Source organism: Lactuca saligna, chromosome 8 (assembly GCF_052625555.1).
Source record: "Lactuca saligna cultivar CGN05327 chromosome 8, ASM5262555v1, whole genome shotgun sequence".
Taxonomy (NCBI): Eukaryota; Viridiplantae; Streptophyta; class Magnoliopsida; order Asterales; family Asteraceae; genus Lactuca; species Lactuca saligna.
The window spans coordinates 286,810,041-286,833,948 of NC_136424.1; the positions used below are offsets into that span (position 1 = coordinate 286,810,041).

Genomic DNA, 23,908 nt, shown 5'->3' on the forward strand with positions numbered 1-23,908 from the left:
AAGAGTTTGATAAAATGTTTTGAAATAGTTGTTTGATAACATAGCTTTGAAGTATAAGAAATCCATTGGTTTGATAATTATTAATCACATGTGATTGATATAATAACTATAATGTTTCAACTTGTATCCCCCCTAAAAGAATTTAAAATCATTTAAAAGGGTTAGTTAGGGGTATGAACTCACCTGTAGTGAGTGGATCGACTGTAAGATCAGTAAAGGATGTTGAGTGCTAAGTGAAATCTCAAGCACCAACAGATCCTAAAATGCATATAATAACACATTTATGTATATAATTAGTGTATATACAACTAATCATACAAGGAAACCACCTTGGGGACTAGGAAACACTTATATTGAAGTGTTACAACCACAAAGGATTGCATCTAGGGGGTTTACGGCCACACTAAGGGGTTTACGGCCAAGAGTTTACGACCAAAGGGAGTTTTCGGCTAATGAGTGTACGGCCATGGAGTTTACGGTCGTACACTAATTGAAAAGTTTGCAAACGAGGCATTCTAAAGCCCTAACAAGCATCCCTAAGTATTCTTGGTCCTAGGTTTGGACTTAGATGAGTTTGAAGGCCAAAACATGAACCAACACAAGGGTTTACGGCCATGCAAGGGTTTACGACCGTAAACTCTTGGTGTTCATGCTCTAAATGATGTTTTAAGGCAAGGAATCAAGTGTTTATCAAGCCTAACTAGAAGATGGAAGAGATCATTACATTTTGGAGGCTTGAAGGGGGTTCACGGTCAAGAACAAGTATGTTCTTGGTGAAACATGAAGAAGACTTGAAGATCTATCAACATAAAGATAATTTCATGGATCTTTACTAGGTTAATCTATGAATCAACAAGGAAAAGGAAGGAATACTTACTCTTTTGAAGATCTAGATGAACACTTGATAAATGTTGAGAGAAAAATTCGAGTTCTTGAGGTTAGAGGTGGAAAAAGTGGTGAAGGAAGAAGGGATATCATATTTAAGGAAGGGAGTTCATGGTCAAGGAGGGGTTTACGGTCGTAAACTCCATGTGGTGGAGTTCCCAGCTTGTAAGTTGCACACTGAACTCATACGATACTTCCTAACACTTTATCCTTAAAGGTACTAGGTTTAACACACCCAAACAGACCTTCAACAGGGCTAGAAGATAGCCAAAAACAAGTTTGACTTTGATTGAATCGAATGGATGTACAATATTGAAATTTCGGGTTGTCACACATACGTTCGCAATCAATCGCATCCATCCTCCAGTTGCAATCCTTTGCACTACAAACTGAAGTTTTTGTTAGAGAAACGCCTTTCGGAAGCTCTTGATATTTTCGCTTCTGGTCGCTATTGGCGATCACAACAACTTGAGCTCCAATTGGAATTTAAAGTTGGCGAATCGCAATCCAAATTCTTATCATTTAAGGCGGCATTTGGTTAAAACTTAGCGGCAAGTACAAGTGTTGGAGTTATGGCGTGTCTTGGCTATGATGGGTTTTTTAGAACATTGACAAATACTCATCCATATTCATCTGTATGGCGTTGACATGACATCTACATGAATTTATTTAGAAACAAGGATTATATATTATTATTATTATTATTATTATTATTATTATTATTATTATTATTATTATTCTCAAAACCACCATCGTCTACCACCATCATCTAGCACCCTACCACCACTGCTAATTCAAATTGTGTTCGTACGATATATATTTTTTATACTTTCATTGAGTCAAAACTTATTTTTACAATAAAAGAGTTGTACTTTTCATGATTGTTCATAAACCATGTTCAAACAAACACATACCAAAAATAATTGCATAAATGTAGTTTTAGGTTTTTATTAGTTTTATGTTCATCCAAACTGATAAGTATATGTTAGAGTTTTATTAGAACATTGACAATATGGCATTGACATGACATCTACATTAATTTATTTAGAAACACACATTATATATTATTATTATTATTATTATTATTATTATTATTCCCCAAACCACCATCATCCAACACCGCTACCACCACCACTAATTCAATTTGTGTTCATACAATATATATTTTTATAGTTTCATTGGTCCAAACTTATTTTTACAATAACAGAGATGTAGATGTACTTTTCATCATTGTTCATAAAGAATCAATAACACATACCAAAAACAATTGTATAACCGTAGTTTTCGTGTTTTTAAACCATGTTCATCAAAACCCACAAGTATATTTTGAGTTTTATTAGTTTTTCGATTTTAAAACTCAAACCCAAAGAATTTGTTGATATACAATGCTTGTGATTGAGATCTGAGCAAAGGAGATGTGGATCATATACAGCAAATACAAAATGTGACAATTTTGAATGTGTTTGTGTTTGGATCGGAAGCCTAAGACCCAAAAGTCCAAAACCCTATACAATCTTCTTCAAACTAACAATTTGGGTTTGTGTTTGTATTTGGATATATGAGCATATAAAATCATGTTCTATCTTCGTCCCAAAATCCGTATATGTATAAGAATTTATATCAGGGAAACCACCTTCTTTTAATATGAATCTTCAACAAACCCAACAAAACAACCAAACCTAAACCTAAATCAAAATAAAAAAAGAAACCATAAATGGGACATGTAAATAACCCATATGATGGTAATAGCAGTATGTGTTTCAGCTTCAAAATAAACCTGTCGGGTGTGATGCCAAGTCAACAAAACAAGCAGAGGGAGGGAGAATATTCGTTGTGTTTTTAATACATACATACATACATGGAGTCCACTGTAAATAAATGGGTGAGCCGAAAAATGATTGTTTTTATAATATTTCCTTTTAAGGAAAAGTATCTATCTAAAGTCTAAACATATCATCACCATCACCATGACAGAATGAATTTACACAGCTTCTTCAGATTTTACCCGGAAAAAAAGATAATATGATGAATGTGTTGTGTTGTGTTTTATCAAGACTCATGCTGGTATGTCCTTGCAAAATTTGCAAACCTTTCCAAGCCGTTTCCCAGCAAATTCTTAAGGAAAGGTTGTAGCGCCTGCTTAAAGACAAATCATGTTTACATACCCCTTCCCACTCATATATAAGATTTATCTCAAATAAAATCTACTACAGACTTACAGATGCCACAGGGGCCAATAATTGAGGTACTTCATATGAAACAGTTAGCTGTAAAAAGGAAAATCACATCATTAAACGATTGATCATTTATTATCCTCATCATGTAAGCGGGTAAGCATGTTGCCATGATTGAAAAAAAAAAAAATAACCAAAATATTTAGGCAGGGGGACTTACTTCAACTAAGCATGATGAAGAACCTTTGGGAAAAAATCGTACAGCTCCTCTGCAACCACAAAAACACATTCTCATATATATTATATACTCCAAGATTAACTAACAAACCAATGTTGGTCATTCTCCACAAAAAAATTAGCAACACAAGGGACAGATGCTTTGTTGCTCATATCGACTAGAATTGTGTGATTTCAATGCTTTTCATTAACTTATCCCCCCAATTAGATAGTAAAACTAACACACTTTGTACCTCCCAGTGTAAAAATGCTATTCTTAATTTCAAATTCACACACAGACACACATATAGCTAATATCATTAAGATTTTTTTCTTTTCTTCATTGGTATCATTTAGATTTATAAATTGTACCTTGGGCTTTAGGAATCATGTCAAATCTCCAGGCTAGATGGTTCCAGTTGTAGTGTTTCATCAAACTTGGTATAATATTTGGATAACTAATGTTTCTAAAAGTAAAACCTTTTCTCCCTCACTCCCTCGTTCTTTGCATGCACACACAAATCTATAGGTGATTATATAAGTTAACTATATGCCTAAGTCAATTGCATGGACCTTATGCCTGGTCCGAAAGGAGATCAAATTATCAGCAACAATGAGGACAATCTGGCTTCTACTTTGTATAATGTGTAGCTTAGAACCATCATGAATGAATGATTACCTGTTGGGCAGACCTTCTAAAGATCTCCAGTGGATTTTTTGATTTGGGATTGGCTGCAAGATTCAACAATCAACACTGGGATGTGAGAATTGAGAAAGCAGTTTGTAGTTGTACTGTAGAGAAGAAGGGGTACACATACACTTACCTGCATATTACGAGCAAGCCAAGAGAATTCAAGATCACGCCCAAATGCGCTATACTTTAGAGACCACCGTGATAACTCAGGCTTCTCTTCTAATATCTGAAAGCACCAGACTGGGATTAGCTAAATACTTTTAAAAAAAAAAAAAAACAATGTGCATGTCAAGGGAAACTAATTCGTTAATATGGATTCCCAAACAACATATTCATTGATAGGAGTTAGGACCATATAACTCAACAATAACTAGTGCCTAGTTTGGTCATCAGATGCAGATGAGGTATATTTGACAGTAGGTAACAACAGACAATGAAAATACAGGCAGAAACAATACAAATGTTCAAATTTAGCAACCAAACAACAAAGATAGACTTCGAAGCATGTACGAGAATTAGCACGCACCTTGACAGATGAAATGAAGGGCATCCAACGAGGGATCGCTTCCCTATCCAAATAGCAATTATAGGCTACCGAAATTGGTACATCGATTTCCATTTTAACCCTGCATAAATCAATAACTAGAAGATTGAAATGAATTTTAGCCTAACTGAAAAGGGAAAAGAATAGTTCCAGATTTGAGATCATCATTATATAAATTTTGAACCGACAAAAACTGCTTCCCTCTTTAATTAACAAACTATGTTAGCTTCAACAAGTAAAAAGTAATAATAACCTAGAGAATAAGACCAAGTCCTAAATGTACGCATTTAGATGCCATTAGTTTCGAGATTTGAAAGGGGGAAAATGGTTTAGGAAACGAACGCATTAGGGGATTAAATAGAAGAGAAGTACGTGCAGTCCTGCCATTCCATGAGGAGGGTGGTGCGTCGTGGCATGTTACTACCGTGATTGATTGACCGAAGCGAGGCTCGTTTGAGAGTGATACCAAGGAAAGGAGAAAATGAAGATGATGATGATGGTGGTGGTGGTGGCATGTGTCTGTCTGTGATCCTAGTTGTTCTGAGGGTTTCGATGCCCGATGACGGGTAAACAGAGAAGACGGCGGCAGAGGGCGACATTGGAAAAAAGGCGGAGGAACGTGAGCCGAGGGAGAAGGGACAGATGAATGACAGAGTTTGAGATCATCAAATTTCTGTGGAGGAGCATTCATTTGGCTTTGTTGACCCACCCACGGACCCTTGCCACAGTGAGGGGGTTTTTTTAAAAGGTTCTTTGGTAAAAGTTATATTTTATTTTTATTTTGTTTTTTTTAAAAAAAATAGTTTTAAAAGGTGTTTTTTTAACATACTTATTAAAATATCTTATAATATCTTTATCAAAAGTCAACAGTAACTATTTTGAATAATCTTTTTCAAAAAACAAAGCAATTCAAAAATAAACTTATAAGTAATTATTTTAAATTATCTTTTTCAAAAAACAATGCAATTTTAACCAATAAAAATACCTTAAAAACTATATAAGGTGTCTAAATGGTAAAATGAGATGTTCATTTAGCCAACCTCTTCTTAAAAAAATAGGGTTGGCTAAAAAGACACCTTATTTTACCATTTAGATAACCATAATTAATGTTTGATTCATCTTTTGACTTTTCAAAAACTAAAAACTTAAAAGTTGCAAAAAATCACAAATTCATGACTTTTTAAAAGCTTATTTTTATTCTTACTAAAAAGTTGTTTTAATATAACTTTTTGAAATGCCCAATCATCTTTTTTTTAACTTTTAGTTTTTTGAAAAAGCTAAAACTTCTAAAAATCATTTTAAAATATTTCTCAAACACCCTCTTAGCGGCTATTTAGCAACATCTCGATTTTTTAATAACTGAATTTGTCAAAAGCATTTAAATTTTTAAGATCTAAAAATATTGTTTGGTTAGACGTTCTGAACTGGAGTGTTGAATTATAACATGATCATTTTACTTTTTTTGTGTTATTTTTTTGTTGAGTTTAACGTTGTTGTTTATAAAATAACCGAATCAACTTCTTGAATAATTATTAAAAAAATATACAAACACTATCATTTCTTTATTATACCTAAAGCAAATAATTGCAATAATACAAGAAAATCAAGATTTCATATTAGATACTTGGAAAAGCTCTAGATGTTGGCACAAATATCCAAAAGAAATATGTAGCAATTAATCAATCATGAGACCAATAAAACATGATTTCTGACAGAGTGATTATGCCCTAATTAATATGTAGCAATTGTTGATTGGTCTTGCCCTTCATCCAAAAGAAATATGCACCAATTGGGGTGATTATACAGTCAAATGGATTTTCAAGTAAATTTGAAAAAAAAAAATCGATATATTTAACAAAACTTATAATTGAAAAAATAAAAGATGAAGTTTGATGTAACACTCAGTTCCTGGTATGTCTTTAATTCATGTATTTCTTATGTTTTTATTTGGGACTCAACGAGTTGGAGGCCCAAATCGTCGAGTAGAGTCGTGATCCGCAGGAAGTTTAAGTAGTTTACTCGACGAGTCGGGAGACCGACCCGACGAGTAGGCGTTGTTTGAGTGAAACCCTAAATTGAGGTTTTGCACCCTATTTAAACACATTATAACCCCTCAACTCAGCCCCCATCGTCCAGATCTAACCCTAACTCGAAACCCTATTCGTTCTTAGTGTGTTATTGAGCCTCGTGGTGTTATTTTGTGTGATTGAAGCTTGAAGAAGAGCATAAGGCTTGTGAGATCAAGGGGAAACAAGAAGATCCAGAGTTTTGAGCATATTTCCAGCTTATTAGGTGTATAAAGCTAAAAACCTTGTCTATTCTTTGTCTAGATCTTGATTTTGGACCTTTTTCTACAGCTTTCTAAGCCATAGAGAGGTTGTATTCGGGATTGAGTATTAGAAGTCAGTTTGTGCTTTAGATCTGGGGTTATTGGGGGTCTTTATGGCATAAAGGTGCCCACTTTGTTGCCATACACACCCCATGCACCTTGTAGACTTTCTTTTATGGCTTTTTAAGCCAAAGGCCCCATGCATGTACACCAAGTTTGAAGCTTTACGTGTAAAATGGATACTAGGAGGCCAGATCTATGGTTTTGATGTGTTAAGACCCATTCAAATCGATTGTATAGTAATGGTCAAGGATGGACTCGGCGAGCCCGGGTGTAATGACCACCAAATCCTTTATGTTGTTGGATCAGATGTTAGGATAGAAGGTCCTTCAGTGGTTTAGGATCATAAGGGACATGAGAATCATAGGACTCGGCGAGTTGTTCTTGGGACTCGGCGAGTCCAAGGCAATCTCCTAAACCATGAAGATAGACTCGATGGGTTGTTCATACAACTCGGCGAGTCATGGACCGGACACATTCATATGTTAAAGATGGACTCGACAGGTTCACGGAAGAACTCGACGAGTCGGTTGAAGATTGACTGAAGTGTTATTGAAGGTGAACCCGTCGAGTTCTTGTTAGACTCGACGAGTAGAGTCGGGGATTGGTTTGGGTTAGAGGAGTATGGACTCGATGAGTTGGTAGGCCAAATCGGCGAGTCAGGTCAACTTTGACCAAGGTTGACTTTGTCTTAATTGAGTTGACCTTATTTAGGGTTGCATATTCAAATTGATAAATTAGAAAGGTTGTCGTGTGGGGATAGAGGAGTCGATGAGAGTCGATTTGCACGCTGAGGACAAATCAGACACTACACGACATCGAGGTGAGTTACCTTCCAGTTGTAACACCGAAAATTTTCAAACAAATTTTTGAAAATTAAAATAGTTTATCTCTTTAACGCTTTTCATAAAATACCATTTGTTTAAGTTACAATACATAACTCTTTTGTTTAATCAATTAATAAACCAGGATCCTCAAACAAACGCTTCCCCCGGTGTGTACAATCGAGCCGGTGCCGTCCCGTGAACCTGAGAAACCTGAAACACATAACACAAAACACTGTAAGCACGAAGCTTAGTGAGTTCCCCAAAATACCACTCTAACACATATTATCCACTCGAGGCTATAACTCTGCGGGTCCGTGCACCCAAACTCTGTGAACCCTCAGGTTCTAACTCTATGGACCCAAAGGTCCTAACTCTGAAAACTCAAAATCATGCATATCACATACCACAATAAATCTCAGAAAATAAATAGCATACAATTACATTGGCACATAACTCTAAACCTAACTCTGTGGACCCTCTGGTCCTAGCTCTGTGGACCTTTCAGTCCTAACTCTGATATACACACAGCATAAATCACATAGAAATAATGCAGTGCCACACATCGCATAGATAGCATACAATAACTCTGTCACATAACTCTATTACTACTCTAGGTAAAGTATAGTGAGAAGACTCACCTGTTACTGCCGACTGAAGAATAAGATCACGCTGCTCCGACCACCGTCACGAACTCCACCACTGAATCATCGAAACCAATAAATACCAATAACAACCAAAACACCCCTGGAAATAAACTGGTCAACTCTTGGTCAAAGTCAAAGTCCTCAGTCAAAGCCAACCCTCCTGACTGACTCTACTCATCGAGTTGACCCGTTGACTCGTTGAGTCCCCATGCTCTGAAACTCCCATAATATGACTCAACTCGTCGAGTCGCCCCAAGACTCACTGAGTCCCACAACTCTGAGTCAAACCGTACTCAACTCACTGAGTCATCCCTTGACTCACCGATTCTCAGTTTAACCAGAAAAAGGTTAGGACCTCAAGACCAGACTCGCCGAGTCCAAGGCTATCTTCAACCAACTCGCCGAGTTTCTTCCTATCTTCATGCAACTCGTCGAGTACACCCATGTGACTCGCCGAGTACCACTAGCTCTTAACCCTTACAGAGGCTTTCCAAGCCATGCAGGGTCTCCAATCCATAGATCTACTCTTATACAAGCCACCCATCACGTAAAGTGGCAAACTTTACGTGAATCCAAGGAGATCTAAGCATAATACACTCTTGGGCTAAGGTTTGGGGCTAAAAGACTTCATCAACAGCTCTTGAACAGGGACTTTATGCTCTTTTGGATCATCAGTATTCCAGATCTGAGGTAGCAACCTCAGATCTAACCTCCAAACTCAAGATAGCACTAGATATACACCCAAAAATCCCACAAATGATAGATCTAGATGGATAAAAGCTCAAGAACAGATCTCTTACCTCCAATGCAAGCTCCTACTAGAGAATGAACCAAATTTCAGCAAAGCCCCTTGCTCCAAATCCTCTTGATCTTAAATTCCCCTCCAAGATGTCCTCCTCCGAGGCTCTAATCACTCACAAAGGAAAGCTCACACGAATCTAGGGCCTCTGGAACTCAAAGGGAAGGTAAAGAGGCTGGGTAGTGGGTATTATGTTCTTTATATAGGGCTCAACCCCCAAGATTAGGGTTTTTTCCATACAGCACCAACTCGCCGAGTCCATCCATACGACTCACTGAGTTGGTCACTTATCACGCGACCTGAAACACGAATCGACTCGCCGAGTCTATCCATAGACTCGCCGAGTCGACCTTCTTATGTACACTTTTATCCCTTCAACTTTACTTCTAAATTTCCTGGATGTTACACCAGTAGAAGTGGGTCTACGGTACCAAGGTCGACGCACTAGTAAATGTTTAGTTGAGATGATTGTCTTTGTGATAATTTGTGACAACCCGAAATTTCCATTTGTACGAACAATATCTATTCAATAGAAGCCAGTCCAGTTTCAGTGATTTTCAGACTTTTCCGAACAAGTTTGTGTACATTAGGGTTTATGTTTCAGGAGATATCAGGAGAGTGGATGCCCCTGGATTTGTGAAACTTGAACATTCCAAGTTTCATAATGTTATAGTCCAACTTCCGGAATAAAAATATTTTCTGTCAAAATATTTCAGGACTATAAATAGATTTCTGAATTTAATTAATTCATTATTCACAATTCCAACTAGAGAAAATCCATTTTCTCTCTGACGGATCTTTGGGTTTTCATCCCGGATTGTGAGTCTACTTTCCTAAATGTGTTTTAATGCTTGTTATATGCTTTATAACATTGTTTACATGTCTAAAATACAAGATCCGGGAGCTTACGACCCAAGAACATTCTTGGGGTGTAAACTCCAAAACGAAGCCTAAAGGCTATCTAGTCCCGTTTCCTTGTTAGGTAGCTAATTAAGGACATTGTGTATAAACATTTGAGGCTAGAAATCATTCAAGAACACCAATCTTTTGGAGTTTACGGCCCAAGAGTTTCTTGGACCGTAAACACCATTTCCAAGGGCCAAAGTGAGCCCTAAATCACCCCTAAGGCTTAAGGCATTTACCCTCTAATGCTTGTAGCTAATTTGGACACCAAAACATTTCAAAATCATAAAGTTTTAGGAGTTTACGGCCAAGGAATGCTCTTGGGCCGTAAACCCCTTTTTCAAGGGCTAAGAGTGCCCTAAACACCCTTAAGGCTTTAAGACAATTACCCTTTAATACTTAGGACTTGAATGGGGAGTAAATTACATCAAAATCATCCCTTAAAGGGAGTTTACGGCCAAGGAACATCACTTGGGCCGTAAACTCCAAGTAAAGGCACAAATGTGTGCCTAATGTCCCCTTTAGCCTAAATCAAAAACATAGAAGCTATCCTACATGTGCAAGTGACTCAAAAGAATTAAAACCAACACCCCATAGGAGTTTACGACCGTAAACTCTAAGGGATATGGTCCTTTGGCCGTAAACTCCCCAAAGGAGCATTCTAAGGCCTTAAACTACTTCAAGGATTATTCCAACAAAGCTAGGCTTATTCTATGATCAATATAGCACTTCAAAACACCCAAAACCACCAAGTAAGGAGTTCAAAACCGTAAACTCATGGGTTCACGGCCGTAAACTCCAAAGGTGGGGTTTGTTGGGTGGTAAGCTCATATACAAGGTCATTGGTGCATTAAACCCCTTTTGCCTTGTCCCGTATCGACTTAGATGCAACCATTAGGACCTATAACACTTATACAAAGTGTTTACATGTTCCTAAGTGTCTCAACTTATTTCATTAAGTTATTAATTGGCTAATTAGTTATATATATGCTCATTATATGATAACTAGGCTTGTGCGTGTGAATAAGTCTCCGTTTGCCACCTAGCACGGTACCCGATACATCAATCCAATATACTCACCACAAGTGAGTTCATACCCCTTTAATCAACCTTTGAAATGCTTTTAAATGTTTTAAATACTTTATGGGGGGATACAAGTTAAACACTTACAGTTATTACATCAATCACATGTGATTACATTAATCACATGTGATTAATAACTAGAAAACCAATGATTTTATCACTGTTCAAACTGTTTATCAAACTATTTCACTTCAAAATGTTTTACAAACTCTTTTACTTATCAAATGCTTTTATTAAACTTTGTTTTACTTCTTATAAATTTCATGCCCATATATGTATAGATATATAAGTAATGTTTAAAGGGCTTAGGAAGGCCATCTGCCCTATTTCCTTTTCCTCGATTTGGATGTGGTCTGGTGGGATTTTGGGTGACCATCCGAGGGTCGTTTCAATATTAGTTATATATCATATATACATGTATAGACATAAAAGTACTTCCATATTCATACTTATTAGTACATCAATATCTAGTTACCATCGGGGTAACACAGAACATATACAACTATACTAGAAACAGAACATATACAACTATACTAGAAACAGAACACATACAACCATACTAGAAACAAAACATATACAACTATACTAGAAACAGAACATATACAACTATACTAGAAACATAACATATGCAACTATACTAGAACGAGAAACATTACATATACATGAACACGTTAACAATTGTGATCCACTGTGTCGGAGCATGCCTTAAATGTCATGACCCGAGTTGTAGCCAGAATTCTCTTCGAGGGAGAGCGTGAGTTTGCGTATAGATCTATACTGGATTGACTATCATACACCTTGCTGCTAGCTACAGCCGGACCTGCAGGTCTGCGGGTGCCAAACGTCATTCCGTTATTACGACCATTCATATGTCGTTGTTACCAGTCGATAGTATGGTGCAATATATCACATGATACCTTAATATAAATCCGGTTTAAGGTAGTTAGTACAACAGTAGTTCCTATAATACAAAACTACAGTACTACAATGATTTACCCATTACATATTTTAGTGATAACCTCACTTAAACATTAATGTACAAACTATATTTTGTTAAATGATAGTTACACTTGGGAAATTACACACTTTTACAACAACGAGCATACAAAACAGTCAAGCCTTGGTAGAAGGCTACTTTAATAGAAAATACAGGTTTTTCTGAGAGATTCAAACTTTTACAAACACTTACAAACCTTTACATACATTTTACAAACTTATACTTGATACATGTTCAAACATTTTTGGATGACAAATACCGACACTAAAATACTTATGAACTCACCAGCTTAATGCTGATAAACTCTTTCAAAATAACTTGTATTCTCAGGTCATCAATAGACAGGTACCGAGGCCAGCTTTTGAGAAGATGGAGCGCATTCAAGACTCATCTTATTATTTTGATATAAATTATTTTTGGTGTCTATATTGTACAGAACACGCTTGTATTAAAATTAGATATTTAATGCAATGGATGATGTTGTTTGCTTATTTACATTTACTGTGTTGTGATACTTTACATGACGCCCTCCGCCCCAGAACGTTTCCGCCGTTCTTGGTTTTGGGGTGTGACATAATTATTTGGTTTGCTATTGCTTGACATGTGTGTATGCTAGTATGCTATGATCCGTGAGATAGTATCAGTAGGAGGGGACTAGTCCCCAATTCGATCACTAGGACCAATGGGTAGGTCGGACACCCCAGATATGTCTGACAACATGGTTATGTTATGATATTATATGCTAGCGATAGGGGGTGAAATAGTCCCCATGTTCGGTTGAGATAGACCGGAGGGTAGGTCGGCACCCCAGAATAGCCTGACATGGGTAGGTCAGCACCCTAGAATGGCTTGACATGGGTTGGTCAGCACCCTAGAATGGCTTGACATGGGTAGGTCAGACATTCCATAATTTCCCGATAATATGTATGTGGTTTTGGTACGTGGTATAATAGAGGAACTCACTAAGCTTTGTGCTTACAATTTCAGTTTTGGTTTCAAGTACCTCTTCATCCAAGGGGAAGGAGCCAGCGGCGTAGCAGCGCATCACACACTGTTGATTTTCGCATTGAGTTTTCTAGGATTGTACTCTGATTTATACTATTGTTCGATGTTGTGATTTTTAGACTTATTCATGATGGTTTATGGGTTGATATGATATTGACAATGTTTTTGGTAAACGAATATATAACTTGCTTAATTACAAACGAATTTTTTGGACTCGAAATTTGGGATGTTAAAAGTTGATATCAGAGCCTTGGTTTGAGGGATTCGGACACACCCTCAGGAGTGTCTGAACTCAAACCAAGGGCTTGAAAGATTTTTACAAGGAAATAGTTTTTCTAAAATCTAAATTAAAGAGTTTTGAGAAAGATCGAGGTGTGTGATGCGTGCGACCGGCCGAGCTCAAGTAAGTTTTCCCCAGGATACCCATACTTGTTATGTTATATGATACGATTATGAGAACTGCATGCTAGATTAGGGAGAACGATCTAGGAGGATACCTTGTATGCATGTTATGTGTTTATGTAAACTGCATGCTAGAATATGGATAAGGATCTAAGAAGGATGCCTCGTATGCCTGCTATACGAGCTTATTGAGCCATATGTTAGAGCTGTTAGTTGGCAGTGAGATAGCCTGGTTAGGTTATGCTTGATTGGTTACTCAATGCACGAATGCTGCGTGCTTTGTGTTATAAGGGTTTTGGCTAACTTTTACTAACTAATAAGTGAATATGTAACAGTATTCGCAAGCTAGTTAGGGAAAGGTGGTAGGGACCCCTAGTGCAACTGATGGCGGTGAGTAGGTCGGAGGGTGCCCTAGGGAAGCCTAGGATGATATCAGTTGGAAAGCGATAATGGTTAAGGGACTTGGTGAAGTTGAGGCAATCCTTGAGGAAAGTACGGATAGATGTGGAAGGTAGTATGGGCCCGTACTACTGAAAGCAGAGGATCCGTACTCGAGTCAAGGAGGGCCAAGATGGAATCAGGAAACTTGGGGAGTGTGAGATCTCTTGAAAATATATATGATCCTAACGTTTACGAGTTTTATTTTCAATATGGTGGTCACACGACATGGAGCAGGAGGTTCAGGATCAGGATTAGGCTCGGGTACAGGGTCCGAGAAGGTCGATGATGCGCTACGCAAGTTCATTGAGTCTGAGATCACGAGAGGTATCCTTGAGGCAACCCCGGTTATTTTCGGGTCAATCAAGGAAGGGATTGTTGAGCTGATGGAGGATCGCCTCTAAGCATTTAGGAGTGACCTGGTGTCCAACCAGTCGGGTACGCACACACTGTCCTTTAAGGACTTTCAAGGGAGTGGTGCGTCAGACTGTCATGGGGAAAAGGACCCCATTACAGCCAGGAGATAGGTCGCAGACATCGAGTCTGCGCAATTGACGAGCTTCTGCCCGGAGGGGTCGAAGGTACGCTTTGTTGCGGGGTGTTTGAGGGATGGAGCTAGGGATTGGTGGGAGTCAGTTGGTGACTCGTTAGGAGCCCCAGTCGTTGAGGCTATGACTTGGTCAGATTTGGTAACCAGGTTCAGGGCTTAGTTTGCGCCATCTGTGGAGCTTCAGCAGCTGTCCACGGAGTTTCTGGATATGAGACAGACTACAGAGTCAGTGGCGAAGATCACCGCCAAGTTCAGGGAGAGGACCTTGTTGGTACCTCAGTATGCGGGGGACGAAGAGATGCGGAAGACCTGCTACAATGATATGTTGGGGGCTAATATACGGGAACATGTCAGCTATTTAGCTTGCTCGACCCTGGAGTCCATGGTTGCCAGGGCGCGAGAGAGGGAGATTGATTTGGAGCACCTCAGGAAGAGGAAGGAAGAGACTGAGCAGGTTACAAGGGTTTCGGGGAAGAAACCTAAGGGATCTGACATTAGGTTGAAGGGCCAGTCGGGCCCGAGCCGCTACAGGAAATGCGGCAGGCCGCATGAGGGAGCTTGTAGAGTAAGATCGTCAGGCTGCTACAAGTGCAGCAAGACGGGGCACTTTGGCAGGGATTATACTACCCCCGCCCCCACAGTTCATACAGCAGACCTGATTTGCTTCCATTTCAATCAGAGGGGCCATAAGAAGGCCAACTGCCCTAGATTATCAGTAATATCAGCAGCAGCGCCTGCGGTGGCGCCGACTCCAGTGACAATATGAGTTATGGATGGCCGGAAGGTCAAGGCAGAGGCTCCAGTGGTGCAGAGCTGAGCATTTCAGTTGACAGCCAAGGAGGCACGGGCCACACCCGATGTGGTGATGGGTATGATTTCTTCTCTCTAATCTTTTATGTTATGTCACTGTGATTTTGATATGTGATATGTATGCTCTGTTTAGGATCATTCCATGTGAACGGTATCCCAGTTCAGGTGTTGTTTGATTCAGGTGCTACTCGATCGTTTGTCTTTCTTGCGGTTAGCAAGAAGTTTCCTAAGTCCTCGGGCATGTTGGATTGCCCTCTAGAGGTCGAGAGTGCAAATGACCGGTCATTGCGAGTATCAGAGGTTTTCAGGGATTGTGTTTTGAGATTGTTCGAGGAGCGTTACCTGTAGACTTGGTTCCCATACCTTTGCGGGGGAATAAAGTTACTATAGGTATGGATTGGCTAAGCCCCAATGGGGCGGTGATCGACTGCGCACAATAGTTGGTGCGGATCATAACCCCAACTAGGGGAGAGCTGGTGACTTAGGCCAAGAGGCCACATCGATGACCATTCATATGTTCAGTAGCAAGGGCTAGGCACTACATTCAGCAGGGTTGCGCAGGATAGGTCACCTATGTTATGGATACCCAGGAGATGGGTAAGACGACAGAGGGCAATGTGCCAGTAGTACGAGAGTTTGCGGATGTATTCCCCGAGGAGTTGCCAAGAATACCTCCGGAGAGACAGGTAGAGTTCAGGATCGACCTAGTCCCTGGTGCGGCTCCGATAGCCAAGGCACCATGTTAGTTGGCTCCTCCTGAGATGCAGGAATTGTCTAAATAGTTGCAGGAGTTGTTAGACAAGGGATTCATTAGACTGAGCAGTTCAGCCTGAGGGGACCCTGATTTTATTTGTGAAGAAGAAGGACATGTCGCATCGGATGTGTATAAATTATCAGGAGCTGAATAAGGTAACAGTGAAGAATCGTTACCCACTCCTGAGGATTGATGACCTATTTGACCAGCTACAGGGAGCATCTTGGTTTTCCAAGATTGATTTGCGTTCAGGTTATCATCAGATGAGGGTCAGAGAGGAGGATATGTAGAAGACTACTTTTCGGACGCATTATGGTCACTATGAGTTTGTGGTGATGCCTTTCGGGCTCACCAATGCTCCTGTCGCGTTCATGGATCTCATGAACCACGTGTGTAGACCAATGCTGGATCGGTCTGTGATAGTTTTCATCGACGACATCTTGGTTTACTCCAAGACGTGGGAGCTGATGGGTTTTGGTCATAAGACATCCTATGTGCTCATACAAACCCTAATGCTTGGATCTAGGTTTCTCTATTGTACATGCTTTGAATCCAAGACTATAAACCCTAATTCTAGCATACAAGTAATCATATTAATATGTAATTAGGTTTAAGATCATACCTTGATTGTTATGTAGCAATAACAATCCCAATTCCTCCTTGTATTGACTTTGGAAGGCTTAGAGTCACAAGTGTCACTCCTCTACTGGTTCACAAACACCATAAGCAAGAGGATGAAGAGGAGAGAGGTTGGAGGCTGCCAAAAACGTGTGTAAACCCTTACAAGAACATTAGCCACGTTTTTTAGCCTTAAGGGGTCTTTATATAGTTGGGCTATTAGGGTTATCTAACAAGGAAACCCTAATTTTGATGCTTAAGCCCTAAGCAACCCATAGACTCCTTTTAATCAAGCCCTTGGACGATTTCCTTATGGGCTTCCCCATAGAATTCGTCCAACCCTTGATACAAGGCAATCCATGGCCCAAATTGCAATTATCCTATAATTACAATTCCAGTCCCTTAAGTTTAATTAATCTCTTTTAGTCACAAAACTAATTACCAATTAATTATTGACTAATATTAATTAAACAATATGATTTCTCCTTTAATATATTATTCCCATAATATATTAATAAATCATATTTAATCCTTACTCTCCATAATTCATCCTATCAAGTTGCTTTGGTGAAGGCAACCCAAAAGGACCATGCACCATCGGGTCAAGTACATACCAAAATAGTTATGGACTTAGACACTAATCCAACAGTCTCCCACTTGGATAAGTCTAACAACTATTCTGCGTATGACTTCAGATCCCGATCTGCAATCGTAGCTTTCCAAAGCCGCTGTCAACTCTGATCCTATCAGATACGCGTGTCCTTAGATAAGGGATCATATATTCCTCCATTCTAGATATCGTATGAGATATGATTTTTAATCATTCTCTTTGTACTACTTCTCGATTTCTGATTTATGACGACAGACTAATTGAACAAATCAAATTAGTCCTAGCCCGGCCAAGCATTTACGTATGTCATCACTAAACCATCAAGGGGCCCAAAGATATCGCTTTTATTCTTTCAATAAAAGGAACGGATAAACTTTGATACAATGCTTGCTTGCACTCACTCACCGAATCACACACAACAATATGTTTTATAACACCAAGTTACTAGTGCGTTTACATATTATCAATGTGCAACCGATTCGCAAGATACAACTCACACATCTCGGTTTCAAGAATATAAGATGTTATCGTCTCACTAATCACTCGAGATAGTGATCCAAGTGAGCGTGGGTTTAATCCAATGCTCAAATCATATTCATAAGCACAAGAATAATACTAATCCCGTTTGAATAATTCGATTATTCTTAATAAACTCAATTATTCTGGAAGTCAAAACATGCAAGGTGAACCACAAGAATAATACTAATCCCACATGGCCTCAACCTTTGAGTATAAACAAAACACGTTTTACTTATCACCATATCGATTACTCATTATTTGTCGTTTCGGGTAATCAACTTCTTACTTGAATTCTAACACTTGTCCCATGCTCCTAGCATGCACACAATGTTTACCTATGGTTCTTACTTTTGTGAAATAGACAAATTGAACACATTTCCAATCATTCTCATTTTACAACTCCAAATCCATTTTCTTAAGTGTAAGAATATCAAATTCTTGTTACTTATAGAATATACTAGATTCTAACACTTTATGCAACGATCCTTTTGTAATGTCACTGCACCAAAGTCTCAAAGACTATTGCCAATGATATTACAAAGTCCTCTATCGGAGATTGTTACAAGACAATTCCTTAGATATGATGTCTCTCACTCAAAGTACATTCCTTTGAACATCCTTTTGCATAAAAGTTTCTAATCTAAACATAGATTTTCAATATTTACTTCCTAATATGGACACGCTTCCATATTTTCCATATGACAACTCATTTCTTAATAGAATCTTATCTATTCGTAATGATGTCGATATTGTCCATCCAATATGGAAACATCTCCATAATTTCCAATACTATACTTCCAACTACTCACAAGCGACCAATCCTCGTCGAACTTTGGATTGTCCTTTGATAGTTGTTTAATTATTTTAGTCAAAACCGATTCTAGTCCCTTTTCCCTCTAAATGCGCTAGACATTTGGAAAATTTTAGAATGGTAAAACATTAAATCATTTGCAATCGATCCTATACTCGAAGCGTATGGGACACGACGCATAATGTTTTAGTTGCTATGTTCTCAAAATTCGAATTGTGAAGAGGAATGTCGTAATCATAATCGAAACTTTAAGAACACACTATGTACCCTTGACTAAATTTATTAACATTCCACAACCTAATCCTTTAGATTTGAAATGAAGCATAATATTCTCTCCCTTAATTATAGCAAAACAACTATACAACCCTTACAACTTTGCAAAGTATGACTCTTGTTTTGTATAATTAATATTGCCAACTATGCAATACGTGCCTTAATAATCATACAATCATAACATTTATGCTCCCACTATCATGATGATTATTATAAAACATAACACTTATGCTCCCACTAGCTTCGACATGTATTCGTAAACATCTTAACTTTCAGAAAAACAATACTTATTGAATTTCTTAAGTTCATGTTTCTAATACTTAGTGCTTTGATAATCTTTTATCAAGGTTTCTTGAACTTATACACTTTTGCCTTAGATAGTTCATATGCGTGTCTTAACAATTAAGACTAATTGCCAAACCTCACAATTCAAATTATGGAAAGGGATGTCATAACCATGATCGAATTCGAGAATGAAATTTTACAATCACTATCTTTTAAAATCTTTCTTAGTGAAAGCATTTTCTCACAATCATTTTCATGAAGGAGGAAATCTTATGACACTTAGATTTAAACGGTGTATGTGTTCCTATCCATGTGAATTTGTTAAAAACCAAAGTTTACGACAAATTCAAACTCATACGGATCGAACTTCCTTAATCTTGATTTCTTGCCTTATGGTAGCACAGCTGCCCACCACGTCTTCCAAGTAGTTAAGTAGCTCACGTGTTCCTATCAATGTACTTTCCATTGATCAAGGTCCTTGCCTTTTATGCATTCAAATGAGAACTCATAGGACTCACATGCATAATTAACTCGATTGGATTGGCACAGAAACAAAATAATGTCTTCACGATAGGTTGTAAACCTCAACTCGTGTGCTAGTGATGATCGATAAGGTTTATTTGATTTGTTCTTGAAACTTTTCAAGACTATTAAGACTCCCACTGACTCCTTGACATATACGATTCTCTTATCAAAACATTTCTCGACAAACAAATATTCAAGAGTTAGTGTAGCTTTTATCAAAACAAATCATAAATTGGTCCAAGTTGGTCTTTGTCTTATTCAAGACATCACAACTTTCCACATTTGATGAATGTTATAAACCTTTAATACTTTTCACTCATTGTCACAATCTTAACTGTAAGACTTGTTATTGGAACAAAGTATGATAGACTTCTTGATTTAACCATTTCTTCAATCCTTGATTCCTCTTCTTAAACATACAATTGTACTAAGACTCACTTAGAGGATCAATTGAGATATGGTTCTTAATCATTAAGACCTATCATAAAGCATAAAAGGTACTCTCCCTTCTTCTTAGAATGGAGAAACCTTTATCTTTCTGCCTACTTGACTCTTCTAATTCGTTCTGCTATTGATTTAAACATTTTCAATCAATTCAGAATTACACTTAATCTTATAAGCATAATCATATTTACTAAACCTTTAGTAAATCATGACGAATATCTTTGTTACTCTTATGGTGAACTTGATCAACACACAACTTTGTGTACTCGATCTCCTAGTCCTTCACTTGACACTTTATCAATGAATTAGTCTAATTTCCAAATACGTAATTTCTCATTCATCGTGCATCCACGTTGCATGATTCCAAGTTTCTGTCCAATTGAAACTTGGGCGATGAGAAACTCTCCCTATTTGGTAAATTCTCGACATTTCCATAAATAACATAACTAAGAATCATATCCATTCGTTGTAGAAATATGTAAACATCAATTTTTCATAACGATTTCATTGCAAGGAAGTAAAAAAATAAATAAGTCAAACAAAATTTGTTTTATTTATAAAAGCAGCGGAAAAACATTTGTCCTTACAATGCAAAATCTATTGAAAACTATGTAAAAGGAAAATTTCTAACAAATCTATCATAACTATCTAAGCTCAAAATCCAATCTTCAAGTCCATGCGATCAAGATCCATCTCTTGTGATTAGATTCATCTTGCTCTCTTATCAAGCTTCCTTTCTTTTCACCGATCCTTCAAAACATTCAAATGCAATCTTATCACATCATGTATTAAGAATCAATGAATAGGAACTTAATGGAGTTAGATAGTGGATTCTTACCTAAAGCGTAGTCATACTTTTGACTCTCCCATCTCTTATATCTCTTAGGTAAATAGGGAAACTTCGTCTCCAATGCTCCTTCTCTTGGCAATAAAAGCAAACTGACTCCTTTAGAACAACACATGGAACTACCTCAGACATCGCCTTTTTCTTATGATCAAACTTTTCGATCATTGCATGTCTTTCATTACCATTGTCTGTATCCATAGAGGTCTTGAAGGCAGATTCACCAATCAACTTTGCTTTTCTATTGCGCCAAACCATTGCTGATTCAGCAGCAATAAGCATGTAGGTGGGATCTATAAGTGTCACGTCGTGGTTCATCATATAGTACTCTCTTACGAACTCACTATACGAGTTAGGATGTGACTGTAGAACCCAATCAACAGCCATCGCTTCACCGACAACGGGTCCCATCATTCTTAATCTATCAATGTGTGACTTCATCCCTAAGACGTGTGCACACACCGACTTGCCCTCTTTATGTTTACTTGCCAAAAGGGCTTGAGTGATATTGAACCTTTCAATTTTACAATCTTGTGGGTTAGGGAGAATAATTGGAGGAGGAGGAGGAAGTGAAGCATGATTTCTTGTTCCTCGATCGAATCGTGGAATATCATCTTCATGTGGAATGCTTGTTCCACGGGATTTGAGAAGATCACAGTTGTCGAACTTTGACATCGGGAGAAAAACGAATTCAAGTTAGTTGATTGATTGAGTCCTTGGTAAATCACCCAAATGAAATTCCAAGGCTAGGACCCAACACAATATTCTACAACTCGGGAGAGGGATGCCGTAACCCAAATTGAAGAACATTTGAAGGTAAGTGAATGACGATTCACTAATTTCCACCATGAAAAACGAAAAAAAAAAATAATTTAAGTTTTAAATCTATGAAAACTCCTAGATCCTTTGAGATTCATTGAACATTTCAATGGCATGTTTAAATCTCGATATGCCCCTCTTGTTTGTGACTGGGATGCCGAGGATCACAAAGCGGGTGTGAATAACCATGCAAACTACATGGTGCCCTCAAATGTTACAATCACCTATTCGATGTGCCGGTAAACCACACACGCTCCACCGAACTATGAAAAACATTGAGTCACCCTTTGCTACCTTTGCTTAGAACCATTTAGTGTGCCGGTAAACCACACACGCTCCATTAACGTCTTCGCAAGGGCACAAAGTGTAATTTCATGGAATTGCATCAATTCACTTTTGCCTACGTAACTAAGATTGGGAATTTGAAAGACATTTAGTTACTTTGTATTTCATTATACTTATAATGGAAGGTTTCGTCCTATCCTACCCGTTCGGCTAACGACCCTCCACTAGTCAAGAGTGTGGTGGGTAAGAGTGGATACCCATTCAATCGCCATTTTATAGGCAATTTCCTTAAACACCCCTTATAGACCAGCTTCGTGAATGAGGCCTACTAACGGTAAGACTGACTTTTACTCATACATATATATATATATATATATATATATATATATATATATATATATATATATATATATATATATATATATATATATAATGTTAAACCTTTAATGTTATATATATAGTATAGGGTGTATTTTACACTTTTAAAATACTATATGGTTAACTTTAACAATTACACTTTTAATTCAATTAAATTGTTAACCTAAACTTTTATGGATTTATTAAATCTCTTTTAATTATACTCCTTAATTAATTAATAAAACCATAAGGGTGTGATTTGAACTTTTCAAAACATTACTAGGGTTTCAGAATTTAACATTCCTAATTAAACTTTTAATCAACTTTTAAATTCCAAAACTTGAGGGCAAGTTTTGAAACCTTTTTCAAAACATTAGGGTTTTAACTATTTAAATTTCAAAACTGCAAAACTTTTGGGTTCAAATTTAAACTATAAAACCTAAAGGGGGAAAATATGAAACCTTTCATAACAACAAGGATCAAATAACAAATAATTTTAAATTAACATTTAATCACATAATTATCCATATTTGATTTATTTAATGATTTCTTGCAAAACAATTTATCAATTTACTCAAAATAATTAATCAATTATCTTATAAGGAAACAATTATCTTGTTAATTGATAATTATCTTTAATTAGATCAAGAATATAGTCATATATATATATATCATAAAATCGGATTTATATTGATCTAACATGATAAGGTAACTATCCATATGCAAAAACAGCAAGAAATCCCGAGATAAGCATTATCTGACGAGTTGACTCGTCGAGTCAGGCATGGACTCGTCGAGTCTGCATGGACTCGGCGAGTTCAGCCATGGACTCGGCGAGTCCAGCCTCCACAATCCAAAAAAAATCGAATTTCCCAGTTATACAAAGCATCAATACAATTGAAACCAAGCTAGGCTCTGATACCACTGATGGGTTTTGGTCATAAGACATCCTATGTGCTCATACAAACCCTAATGCTTGGATCTAGGTTTCTCTATTGTACATGCTTTGAATCCAAGACTATAAACCCTAATTCTAGCATACAAGTAATCATATTAATATGTAATTAGGTTTAAGATCATACCTTGATTGTTATGTAGCAATAACAATCCCAATTCCTCCTTGTATTGACTTTGGAAGGCTTAGAGTCACAAGTGTCACTCCTCTAATGGTTCACAAACACCATAAGCAAGAGGATGAAGAGGAGAGAGGTTGGAGGCTGCCAAAAACGTGTGTAACCCTTACAAGAACATTAGCCACGTTTTTGAGCCTGAAGGGGTCTTTATATAGTTGGGCTATTAGGGTTATCTAACAAGGAAACCCTAATTTTGATGCTTAAGCCCTAAGCAACCCATAGACTCCTTTTAATCAAGCCCTTGGACGATTTCCTTATGGGCTTCCCCATA

General features: G+C 37.7%; 1 protein-coding gene across 1 annotated transcript; it reads right to left on the reverse strand.

The window, feature by feature from the left end:
- Positions 1-2,701: 2,701 nt before the first annotated feature.
- Positions 2,702-5,215, reverse strand: LOC145012579 (Polyketide cyclase / dehydrase and lipid transport protein). Its single transcript, XM_078971377.1, has 7 exons — positions 4,886-5,215; positions 4,496-4,595; positions 4,100-4,195; positions 3,955-4,007; positions 3,280-3,328; positions 3,105-3,152; positions 2,702-3,021 (listed from the first exon to the last, which is right to left on the reverse strand). Exons 1-7 carry the CDS (start codon positions 5,110-5,112, stop codon positions 2,935-2,937), a joined length of 660 nt encoding a protein of 219 aa, XP_078827503.1. The 5' UTR covers positions 5,113-5,215; the 3' UTR covers positions 2,702-2,934.
- Between the last annotated feature and the right edge of the window lie 18,693 nt (positions 5,216-23,908).